Source organism: Dasypus novemcinctus, chromosome 8 (assembly GCF_030445035.2).
Source record: "Dasypus novemcinctus isolate mDasNov1 chromosome 8, mDasNov1.1.hap2, whole genome shotgun sequence".
Classification (NCBI taxonomy): domain Eukaryota; kingdom Metazoa; phylum Chordata; class Mammalia; order Cingulata; family Dasypodidae; genus Dasypus; species Dasypus novemcinctus.
Genome location: NC_080680.1, coordinates 46,042,392 through 46,055,045, shown reverse-complemented (window position 1 = coordinate 46,055,045; position 12,654 = coordinate 46,042,392). Strand labels below are relative to the sequence as shown.

The 12,654-nt window shown below is 46.6% G+C and overlaps 1 protein-coding gene across 1 annotated transcript in view; it reads right to left on the bottom strand.

Annotated features, from left to right (window-relative positions):
* The window catches only part of SLC1A1 (solute carrier family 1 member 1), an 83,623-nt gene extending 73,810 nt beyond the window's left edge, over positions 1-9,813 (bottom strand). The window contains exon 1 of the mRNA XM_058301794.1: positions 9,141-9,813. Coding sequence (XP_058157777.1) covers positions 9,141-9,231 — 91 coding nt within the window. The 5' untranslated portion in view covers positions 9,232-9,813. The remainder of the gene's footprint in view (positions 1-9,140) is intronic.
* Positions 9,814-12,654: the final 2,841 nt, after the last annotated feature.

Below are 12,654 nucleotides of genomic sequence, written 5' to 3'. Positions count from 1 at the left end.
ATTCATATTTCACATGAGGTTTCACTATGCCGCACAGTTCCATGTTACATTTTTTAGCTTTCCTTCTAGTAATATACATGACCTTTGACTTTCCCTTGCAAGACCGTCATACCCATACAACAGCACTGCCAGTTACAAACACTATGATGTGCTTTCACCATTTCTATTAATTTCCAAAGATTTACAAACAACCTATTTACCAGTTCTGCACAGATTAACCCTTAGCTTTCCATTCTCTAACCTCATTCTGTTTTCTGGTGTCCTATATTCTAGTTGTAATGGAATATTAATACTGACATAGAACATTACCCTGATAATTGCTCAATCTACAATTTACATCATTATCCCTAAATTACTAATCAGTAGTTCAAATGCATAACATTTGACTCAACTTCAAGATGATTTCATCCTCACGTAATGACCTTTAAACTTCCCTTAGTTCCACATGGAAGAGTTCCTCTGGCTCCTAGCAATGAACTGAGGAATCACTACACAGTTACTGAACTAAAGGATCTTAAAGCTAAAGGAACCTCAGAGATTTTTTTTTTTTGACAAAATCTTCAACAAAATTTATTGTTACAAATTTTTCAAGTATATCAACTCAGGGTCGATAAGCAGGCAGCATATAAACCATTACTTTGTAGTTCTAATCTGAGCAGACATCAATAATCAGAACTTTTGCCTCTGCTACCTACTCAACATAGCACACCAAATAGTTCACTACCTATAAATGGGAGTTTGCCCATGAACAGATCATCCTTGCTCTTCCAAGTAATCCAAACCCCTCCTTTTTCCTGATAAGGAAACAAAAGTCCAGAGAGTTTGAAGTATTAGGTACATCTTTTTTACATAGCTTTTAAGAGTCGGTTTCATTACTTTAAGGTCTCATTTCCAGTGTCTGCTGTTAAGTGTAATTTTCCAGTGCCTGCTAGGTGTAATAGGAATGCTTTTGTCCTTAACAGATTCATAATCTAGCTTTGAGGAGGAGTAACTTGCTAGACATGTATGCTGATTAATATTACTCCATTGTTACTGATAGAGATCAGAGGTGGCTGAATAAGGCTGAGAAAATTTCTGAAGAAAATGGGGCTTGAGGGAAACGGACTTTGGCCCAGTGGTTAGGGCGTCCGTCTACCACATGGGAGGTCCGCGGTTCAAACCCCGGGCCTCCTTGACCCGTGTGGAGCTGGCCATGCGCAGTGCTGATGCGCGCAAGGAGTGCCGTGCCACGCAGGGGTGTCCCCCGCGTGGGGGAGCCCCCACGCGCAAGGAGTGCGCCCGTGAGGAAAGCCGCCCAGCGTGAAAAGAAAGAGCAGCCTGCCCAGGAATGGCGCCGCCCACACTTCCCGTGCCGCTGACAACAGAAGCGGACAAAGAAACAAGACGCAGCAAATAGACACCAAGAACAGACAACCAGGGGAGGGGGGGAAATTAAATAAATAAATAAATCTTTAAAAAAAAAAAAAAAAAAGAAAAAAAAAAAAAAAGAAAATGGGGCTTGAGGTAAGTTTGGGCTCATTTATTCACTCAACAAACAGGACAATTTCTTACTAAGTTTTTGGCTCATAATTGGCTCAAACATTCAACACCAAGTGTATTGAAACTGCACTGGGTCAGGAGCTATAACTTTAGCAAGGAGTAATATAAAACCCATCCCTTGATGGGGGAAGCAGAAAAAATTAGAATATATTATTTTTTTTTAAGATTTATTTATTTATTTATTTCTCTCCACTCCCCCGCCCCGCCCCCCCCGCCCCGGGGTGTCTGCTCTCTGTGTCAATTTGCTGTGAGTTCTTCTGTGACCGCTTCTATCCTTATCAGTGGCACCAGGAATCTGTGTTTCTTTTTGTTGCGTCATCTTGTTGTGTCAGCTCTCCGTGTGTGTGGCGCCATTCTTGGGAAGGCTGCACTTTCTTTCGCGCTGGGTGGCTCTCCTTACGGGGCACACTACTTGCGTCTGGGGCTCCCCTACGCTGGGGACACCCTGCATGGCACAGCACTCCTTGCGCGCATCAACACTCCGCATGGGCCAGCTCCACACAGGTCAAGGAGGCCCGGGGTTTGAACCGCGGACCTCCCATGTGGTAGACGGACGCCCTATCCACTGGGTCAAGTCTGCTTTCCTAGAATATATTCTAAGTTATCCTAGAATATATTCTAAGTTAGAATATATTCCAAATAAAATTAGACTATGACATAATAAATACCAAGTAAATATTGGTTCAACAGAGCAGAGGGAGAGCATAATGGTTAAGAGAGGGACTCTGGACCCAGATTTCCAGGGTTTGAATCCCAGTTCTTCCCTTCACTAATGACACTGGGCAAGTTTAACTCTGTGCCTCCATTTCCAGAGGTAAAGATCAAGTGGGTTAATACATATAAAGCATTTTGAAGAGTACTTGGCACATCATAAGTGATTTAAATGTCTTAGCTATTATTGGATGTGAAACAGGGAGGAGAGGCTGCTTGGGAGATGTAGTCTCCAGAGTGTTACCCAGAAGAGAGGGTAGGTGAGCTGAGTCTTGAAGGATGAGGCAGGCAGACCTTGATGTCATGCTCAAGAGACGTTCTCTCCCGCCCTAAGGGCCATGGGATGCTGCGATGGCTTTATGCCTTGCTGTGATGAGATCAGATCCACATCCTAAAGGTTTACTTCGAGTGCAGTCTCAATTCATAACTCTTAACTCCTCCCCTAATGTCAAGGAACGTGATGTTCCATCCTCTGGTAAGGTCAATCCTCATTTGGCCTCTCTACCCCATCTTTCCTTCTATTCCCCTAGGCCTCCAAAAAAAATCTTGAAAGTTTTCTTGACACTACATTTAGCTGCCATTTTCTCCCATTTAAAGAATGGGGGACCGAAATAGCTTCAAAAGAAAAGTCCTCTATTTCTTCACCCTATTGGGCTTCTTTCCACATCACTCCACTGCAATCTAGGGCACCTTCATCTTCCTTGACTTCCAGGTGACACCCAACACTACTGAACACCCCAATCCTCATGGAGTCACTCGGCCACCTCTCTGTCCAGTTCTTACCTCCTATTACATCATTTCTGATTTCTCCTCTCCGTGCTCCCTTCTCTACCTGGAACACCAATACTGGGGTTGTCCAAAGATGGTTCTTTGCTATCTTCTTCCCTCCATTCATGCTCTCCCAAGACAGGTTCATTCTTTCCCAAAGCTTTAATCACCTCCTAGGTCTGACATGCTCTCTGAATTGATGGTCCACTCCAAACTTCTCTCCTGAGCACTAGGCCTGTCGGCCACCTTTATCGACAACTCCGCACGTCCACGATAAAACACACCATGCTCTTTCCCAAGCTGGTGTCCCTTCCAGTACTCAGAACTCCTTTCTCTCTTGGACCAAACTCAACCAAGCCCTGACAGGTTAACTTGCTGCACACTCCTGTAGCTGTCTTTTCCTTTTTATTCCCACTACTGCTGCCCAGCCCAGGCTCCCACCTCTTCTTGCCTGAACCTGTACAGGAATCCCCCTGGGGGCCTACCTGCTGTGTGAAAACTCTCCTTAGAACCATCTTCATATCCAGCCACAGTAATGAACTTTTCAATAAGGCTCTGATGGGGCCATTGGCCTCCCTGAAGCCCTTCCTGGGGTCTCCATTTTCCGCAGGACAATGTCTGCACTTTTCAGAACAGCATCTGAGGCTCTCCAGAATCTGACCTCCTTTTCAGCCTTGCTTTTATTTTCTAATGTCCTTCAATCATACCCTCTGCTCCAATCGCACTGAGCCACTTAGTGAGAAGGCAGGAAGCGCAGTCTTTGCAGGTGGGAAGAACAGTGAGTCATCCCCATGGACAGAGCCGGGGTGGGACGAGCCCAGAGTGAAGATCACCCTGGCTTACAAGTCTCTGGCAAATCCCACTGCAGCAGTATTCCTCCAACAGCAAACACTGCAATTCAGAGGGTCCTGCGGAGGCAAGAACCAGCGGAGAAGGGGCAACAACAGACCCAAGTGCACCCTATAGAATCCTCACTTCTAACCCCTTAAGTCACTGCATTCAGCCAGACAACCATGATTCTCAGCCAGGTCAACGAGGACCAAATGTCAGCAGTAGAGGAAGATGGAGCAGTCAGGGCCCAATGTAGGGGAAAGAACAGAGGATCAGGGGTAGGAAGAACTGGTGATGCCAATTATCTGAGTGATCCCAAGCAAGCTCCTCATTGCTATGAGTCTCAGTTTCCTCATTCATACAATAGAAAAACAAAACACCTTCTTTATAGTTGCAAAAAAAAAAAAATGGTTTCATTGATTTTTCATAGGCATTCCCTAAGATTTCACACGCCATGATGGAAACAAGACCAGAAAAGTAGAGAATGTAATAAGTAAATATATGGTAGATTAACTACCCTAGCCTCCTAAATACCTCTCTCTGCTTCCACGCTTGCCCCTTCAGGCTGTGGTCAACACAGCAGCCACGTCATGTCCTGGCTCATACAACCACACCATGCCCTGGCTCTGCTCAAAAACAAACGCAATGAATGTCTCATGATGATGGAGGAGGTTGTTGTTATGGGAGGAGGAGTGAGGGGAGGGGGGTGGGGAAAAATGAGGACCTCATATTTTTTGAATGTAACATTAAAAAAATCAAATAAAGACAACAAAATGTAAAAAAAATTATAATAGCAAAAAAACAACAACAACCTTATAAACGTTTCCCATCTCTCAATCCAAGACAAAGTCCTTTCAATGGCTTACAAGATCCTATTGCTCTGCTCTCTTCTGACTCCTCACCTCACCTCCTCCTACTCTATCTCTCCCTCCCTCCCCTGACTGCTGTTTCTCAAACGAGCCAGGATGCTCCCCTCTTTGGGTTTTTTGCTCTTGCCGGTCCCTCTCCCTGCAGCACTCTTTCCCCAGGTATCCATGAGGCTTGTTCCTTCACCTCTTTCCAATCTTGGCTCAACTCTCACCTTCTCAGTAAAGCCCTCTCTGCTACCTTATTTAAAGTTGTACCCCATCCTTTGCTTTATGTTACCCCAAGCACTGATCCTCATGAAATATACTCTATTTTATTTTGCCTTTTTATTCTGTTTACTGTCTACTTTTCTCCACTTAAATATATGTTTCACGAAGACAGGGGTTTTTGTCATTCACTGCTGTGTGCCCTAGACAGTCCCTGGCACACAGTAGGGGCCCACCTCATAACTATTGAATGAATGATCGAATGAATACATGATTTAAGGGTTGGTTACTGCAAGGTATTCCCATGCTGAGCTGATCAGAAACCCAGTGGTACCAGACCTGGGGCCTGCTAGAGTGAATGAGCTTCATCAAGAGCAGAATACATAGCAACACTGCTGGGCCCAAGGCTCTGTGGGGTGAGTTACTGGGCTTGGACCCAGCAGGGGATGTGCCTGCCCTGTCCTCCGGGGCCTCAGACACACACGTCAAAACAGACAGACCCAGAGAGCATCCACCACATCTCAAAATAGCACTGTCAGATCTGCGCTAGAGCTCCAGGGTAGGAGACGTGAGGCTGGGGGAGGGAATCAGTAAGAACGCGAAGGAATTGTTTTAGAGTTTAGACAAAGAAATCTGAATCTGTAAAAATGATGGTTTCTTAGTGGTCCAAAGAAGACGATTTAGAATGAGTAAGCTTGCCAGCAATGTGGTGTAAATAACAACACTCTATTTCATTTCTTCAAAATCCCTAAGCTTGAAATCCCAGGCTTTTCAAATGACTGAAATAAAGCATAACCTGCCTGGAGAAAAATATCAGGCTTATGTCGTGAACGGGCTGAGGTGGCCACGAGTGCTTTATCACCCTTGTGCAATATATGATAATTATTGGGTGACTTTGGGGACCATCGAAGAGATTCAGACACAGGATTTTCACACTTAGTAATTCTGGTTGGACAGAATTCTCATTTGGACAACAAAAATTCCTTCCTCAGAATTTCCGCCTGTGGCATGAGTTGAAAATCAGGCTGTGGGACACAACACAAAATGATTAATTCTTTTCATTTCCTTTTTAGAAAATGAATAACGCTTTGGAGGCTGGTATTTGCCTAGATGCAGTGTGTCACCAAAATACTTGAATCACTCTGGACTATTAAATTATAGGCTGGACGCTAAGCAGAACAGAGAAAGAAACCCAGCAAGGCAGCCTGTATTTCATAAGAAAATATTAATTTTCTCTAACTCAAAGTGTTCAGATTGACCTTAAAATAACATTTACTGAATGCCTATTACATGTCGGGCACATAACTGGGTATTTTCACATTATCTTAATTAACCCCAGTAACAAATAAGGTAATGACTAATATCCTTGTTTTCCAGATGAGGAAACTGAGGATCCCTGAAAATAAGCAATTTGTCTAAATGGTAGAGTCTGAAAGGGCCAAAATTCAAATCCAGGACCCTTGACTCCTGACTCTGTGCTCATTCTTGCTACAGAAGCAGGAAAAAAGCCTACAAGAACTGTAATAAAAACAATGGAAATTGTACTTAATGGTATCCTAGAAAATGCCCAAGTTACTATTTCCAGGGCCTTGGAGTATTTCACAGAAATTTTTAAAACTGCCACCTAATTATTCAATCCCTTCATCTTGTGAATAAGAATTTAAGAAATGTTTAGTTCTAAGCATCTCCTTGTCCATGCAAAGAATTAACATTCACACCTAATAAAGATGACTATTAATTGTATTTCTCCTCCCATGCAATGTGTTGAAAAATCAGGCTTTAAGCTGGCTCAGAAGATTCTGTGTTCCTCATTTCTATAGTCAAAATATTTTAAAGTGTCAGGGCTGCTGAATTATAGCAGGGGCCAAAGATGACAGTGGCTGTAATCAGATGATATTTTGTCAGGATAACTAATAAAATTAAACTGCTACTGCTTCTTTGAGACCCTCATGTTGAAAGGTCCAGGAGGGGGGATGCGTGTGACCTCCTGTGATCTCTCTGGATTAAGGCATTTATAAAAATAAACTTTTATTTTGATGACCTTGTAAGGCTGTATGGATGGACTCAGTCTCTGAGAGAAGTGCTGGAATGGCTCTTCTGATTAAACATGAGCCACGGCTGGCTACACAGATGGAGGTGATTTCTATCTAGGTCCAGCACTCTGGGGGAAGAGGAGAAGAGAGGACTGGGAAGTGCCGGCTGATGGGCACCCTGGAGGTGGTCTTGGCTTGAGACCTCTCACAGTAGAAGGAACACATGCATTGCTGTCTGAAGGAACAAATGACCAGGAGACTTCAGCTGGGCACTTACTGCTCCATGCATTTATGGCTTTTAAATGGTGGTCATCCTTTTGGAGACAGGGGCATTTGTCCAAACACAGGAAAAGTATCCAAATCAAGCTCCTGGGGGCTCACCCACGTTAAACCTGGAGCCAAGAGTCCATCTAATAGCAAAGGCCGTGTCTGCAAAACAGGCACGGGGCATGTAATCCCTTTGGACCCTGAAGATGTATTTGTGCAGATGGTTCCAAAGGCCAGGGAACAAATGTTCAAAATCCTTTCCAAACCAGCTTCTAGTGAATCGGTATGCTGAATACTGATACATAAATCTTGGTAAACAAATGAGTATCTCTGGAAAACCCCATGAAGAAAAAGGCAGGATTATTCCACATCTACAGGCAAAATGCAAGCATAAGGTTACCAATGTGCTCCAAAAAAGACTTAACAATTCATTCTGGACTCAACCCTGAGAAAATAAACAAGACCTTTCCTTCCATTTGGCTAAAGGGAAATAACGCTATGTGGGGTCTATTATTAAAATGTGGTGGGGCAAGATAAACTCTCCCTAAAAATGCCCAAAGCCACTTTACACTTCTTGGGGGAAACAGATTCAAGAAGTGAAGACTTGCCTTCTCTACTTCTCTCTTTTCCTCCCACAAATGATCTCTGCTAAGGCAAATCCAGGTTGTTATTTATTTACTAGAAGCCTGACTTTCCTTTGGACAAGGTTCTTGAGGAGCAAATCTGACAGTGAGGATCTCATTAACTTCTGAGTGTTTTTTGAGGGGTTGGGGGGACCAGGCAACATCAAATATTCTGAGATTCAGAAATAGCAGGTGGAGAGGAGGCTGAAGTGGGGAGGGGGACAGGCCTGTCTCATACCGGTCTTTCCAGCAAACCCAGCTTGTGTTTCCAAAAAGGAAGGTGAGGATTGCCAAAGAGTCCAAATTTCCAAGAAGGTGCACTAGCCTCACCTGCTGGATATGCCCACTTCTGCGAAGGAGACTTGGCTTCAACCCCAAATACGTTTGCCAGCCCAATTTCCAAAGTAGAGAACCTTATCAGAAATCCTGGATCTAAATACGAGTTAATTCGTACAGCCGAGCAATGTCTCAGACATCCACCTAGTCCAATGATCTGACAGGAGTGAATCACTTAAATACACCTTTGTTTAAAAAACAATCAAAGATGAACCAAAATTTATTTTTAAAAGAAAAACCATTGGGAGAGAAAGGAAGCTCAGGAGAAGGGGAACTCTCGGCAGAATATCAGGGTTAGAGAGAAGGGTGTCTGCCTTCTTTTAGTGCCTTTTCCCCGTGACCTCCTGCGGGCAGTAATTGCACACCCCTGAATTCAGGCACGAAGATGGCAGATTTTCAGAGTCTTGGATCGAGCAGTCGCACTAGACTCGTGGGAAGGCACCTTTCCAGGTGCTGCCCAGTGCGAGCGACTGCAACACCCATCACCCAGGCCCGGCCATCCCTGAAGCCAAGGTGCCAATTCCAGTTCGACCGAGAACCCTAAGCCACACACAGTCTCTGCAGGGGCGGCGTGGCTCAGGAAAAGAAGGAAGGCGGAGGGCGGAGGGCGGATAGGATTTTAAAAAATTAAACCATGTTTGCTTCCAGAAAAGAACCGAAGCTACTTGCTTTCTTTTCTCCCCTCCCAAGCCCCCTTGATCATTCTGGGTAAAGCAGGAACCAGCAGCTCGTGGAGCACCCAAACCAGAGTCCCCGAGGAGCTTTGCGCTTCGCAAACAGGAATCGGCGCGCTTGGGGGAGAAACCCCCGCGCGGGGTCAGTGGCCGAGGGGGCGCCGACGGGCCCGGACCCCGTGTGCGCCAGCGCCCTGCCACCCGCGCACCCTCCCACCCCGCACGCGGCCTGGGCGCTGGGTGCGCTTGAGGGTGCACGTGCCGCCCACCCGCCGCGCCGCTCACCTAGCACCACCGCCGCCACGGTGGAGAGCAGCAACCAGTTATTCTTCACGAAGCGCTTGCAGTCGCATCCCTTCCTCGCCGCCTTCCCCATGGCGCGCGCCGGGTCTCCCAGCCGCCGCCGCGGCTGCAGCTATTGTGCGCCGAGCCGGCCGGGCGTGCGGGGGCCGGCGACCCGGGGACCCGAGGCAGAATGCGGGCGCGCCCGGGAGTGGGTGCTCGCCGGCTGCGGCCGCCGCCGCTGTCACCGCCGGGGCCACCTGTGATCGCGCCCCCCGAGCCTGCGCCGCGCTGGCTGCCGGCGAAACCCCGGTTGCTGTGCGTGCCGGGCGCGCCGGGCTCCTCCTGCCACTGCCGCGGCGTTCTGCGAGGAAGAAGAGAAGAAAGAAGGGAGCTAAGAGGAGCGGCGGGCCCAGGGAGACGTGTGGGTGCGTGCGTGGGGCGCCCGCCGCGCGAGTGGAGCCGGAGTGGGAGGGCGCCCAGCGCCGCGGCGGGGGCTGGGACAGTGTCTCCCCGAGCCCTGCGCCCCGCCCAAGCCTGCCCGGGAGTCTCTCGCGCGCTCGCCCTCTCTCTCCCCACCCCTTGCTAGGTCTTCCTTCTCTCCCTAATCCAGAGGGCGGAGCCACTGGCTCCCACGCTTTGGATTTCGTCCTGCCACCCCTCCTACCCACACCAGCGTTCTCAGTGCCGCCACTAGGAGAACGCGGTGCCTTCGAATTGGTAGAGGCTTCGGGTTGGGGAAACTGAGTTCTCTTTCTCCCACGCGCAGCCTCGGATTTGCCAGCAGGCGAAAGCTTGGAGGCTTAAGAGATAAGGAAAGAAAGCGTGCTGGGGCCAGGTCAGGACTGTGTGTGAACGTTCACATGGGGCCTCCGGACCCCTCTGCCCCAAAATTTTATGAGCCCTCCTCGAATCCGGGGAGGCAAGGTTCTATTAAGATTTCTGCCTACAACTGAAAGCAGGAGGATTGCATCCAGTAACCATGTGGAATCTGAGCCTCCTCTTGACATAGAGGAGCAACAGACACAACCAATCCAAGGTCTACAGAGAAAAGGTGGCATTGGAGTGGGAAAAGTAGACATGGTGGCTGATGGGTATGGGGAATGGCAGGAAGAGATGAGATGTGGAGGCGCCTTTGGGACTTGGAGTTGCCCTGGTTGGTGCTTCATGGGCAATCACCGGACATTGTAAATCCTCCCAGGGCCCACTGGATGGAATGGGGGAGAGTGTGGGCCATGATGTGGACCAATGACCATGAGGTGCAGAGATGCCCAGAGATGTACTTACCAAATGCAATGGATGTGTCATGATGATGGGAATGAGTGTTGCTGTGGGGGGAGGGGTGCGGTAGGGGTGGTGGGGTTGAATGGGACCTCATATTTTGTTTAATGTAATATTTTTACAAAATCAATAAAAAAATAAAAATAAATAAATAAATGGAAGGACAGTCTTCACTCATGGAAAAAAAAAAAAAAGATTTCTTTGTGGTCGCACAGAGCTAGGAAGTGTTCCTTGCTAGTGGACCTCTCCGATGGGCCCTCTCAGAATTTCACTGCGCTCCTGGTGGCTTCCTCTGTGGCCGCCACACGCCCGAAGCTCTGAGACGCGGCCTAATGGTTAGGACAGAGAACCTTCTAGGCTGTTCTGGGTTGGTGGCTGGGCCCATACCGAAGGCCCAATGCATTCGCGAGGCAAACACAGGAATTAAACTAGGTTAGCGGAGTCGAATATTTTGCTCTGCTAAACTAATTTTCGAATTCTCCATTTCTAAACTTTTACCCAATTTTTTTTACCCTCGCTTACACAGGCACACCTGAGATATTCCCGGTTGGGTTCCAGACGGCAAAAATAAAGTGAATAACTGCAAAGGGAGTAACACACATTTTTTGTTTCTCCAGTACTTATGAAAGTTACGTTTACACTATTCTGTAGTCTAGTATTTATACAATAATTGCATTATGCCTAAAAAAGTTTATGCCTAAAAATGTGATAGACATGGAGTGAGCACGTGCTGTTGCAAACATGGCTTTCATGACTTGCCCTCCATAGGGTTGCCACCAACCTTCAATTTGTAAAAAAAAACCAACAAAACCACCATACCAGCGAAGCACAATAAAGCATGGTATACCTGTACAAACTCTTCCCTTCCCTTTACCACATCTGGCAGCTCTAGGCTGTCTTCTTTTTTTTTTTTTTAAGATTTATTTATTTATTTATCCTGCCCACCCCCCCCACCCCCACACCCCGGTTGTCTGTTCTCTGTGTCTTTTTGCTGCGTCTTCTTTGTCCTCTTCTGTTGTTGTCAACGGCTCGGGAATCTGTTTCTTTTTGTTGCGTCATCTTGTTGTGTCAGCTCTCTGTGTGGGCGGCGCCATTCCTGGGCAGGCTGCACTTCCTTTCGCGCTGGGCGGCTCTCCTTATGGGGTGCACTCCTTGTGTGTGGGGCTCCCCTACATGGGGGACAGCCCTGCGTGGCAGGGCACTCCTTGCGTGCATCAGCACTGTGAGTGGGCCAGCTGCACACGGGTCAAGAAGGCCTGGGGTTTGAACTGCGGACCTCCCATGTGGTAGAGGGACGCCCTAACCACAGGGCCAAGTCCTCCACCCCTAGGCTGTCTTCTGAACACCTTTCCTAAAGTTAAGTGAGCCCCGCATCCATCTTTTTGCTGTTGTGGAGTCTGCTTTATGGTTGGTTGAAAAATAATCTCCCTGACTACATTTCCTGATGACTAAAATTCCACATTTAGAATTTCATTCCTTTGATTTATGCTGAAATAGGTATGCTTGAAGAGATGATATAGTAAGCTTTATCAATCATGTATACTTTAGTATGAATGGGTTTATCAGCTCCTTTGCAGAAAGTAAATTTTGAGAGAAGAAAGAATAGAGGAATCTCAGTGACACTGGATGCCTGAGGAAAAACTGAAGAAATATCAGTAGTGGGGAAAATATCAAGAAAGAAGAGACAATCATCCTCAGCAAAAAAGCTGGAAAAACCCAAATGTCCAACATGAGGTAATGGTAATTATATTATGGAACTGCTATGCAATGGTACATACATTATGCTGCCAACATAAAGGACGTTTACTAAGTATTTAATGGGATGGCACATTGAGGGAGAAAAGAAATTAAAATGGTATATACGATTGGATTGCAACTATGTAAAACAAACATATTTAGAAAAAAGACTAGAAAGAACTATAGCAAAATTTTAACAATGGCCATATTTGAGTAATTAAATCACATTTGACTCTTTTTTGCTCTCTTTCTGTATTTTTCAGAGTGTCCACCATATTACCATGCTTATTACAGTTGTGTGTGGGGCTGTATTTTAGAAATCAGCAGGCCCTGAAGTGAAAAAAAAAGTGGAAGAACCTAAGACAAAGTTTGTGTACCGCACAACTTTTTGAGGCATAAGACAATGAGTTTGGGTTTTTAGGAGGCGGGGGTTAGGAGTGGAGAAGGGATAGGATACTTAGGTTTCAATCACAGCACCAACACTTACCAGCTGGGTCCC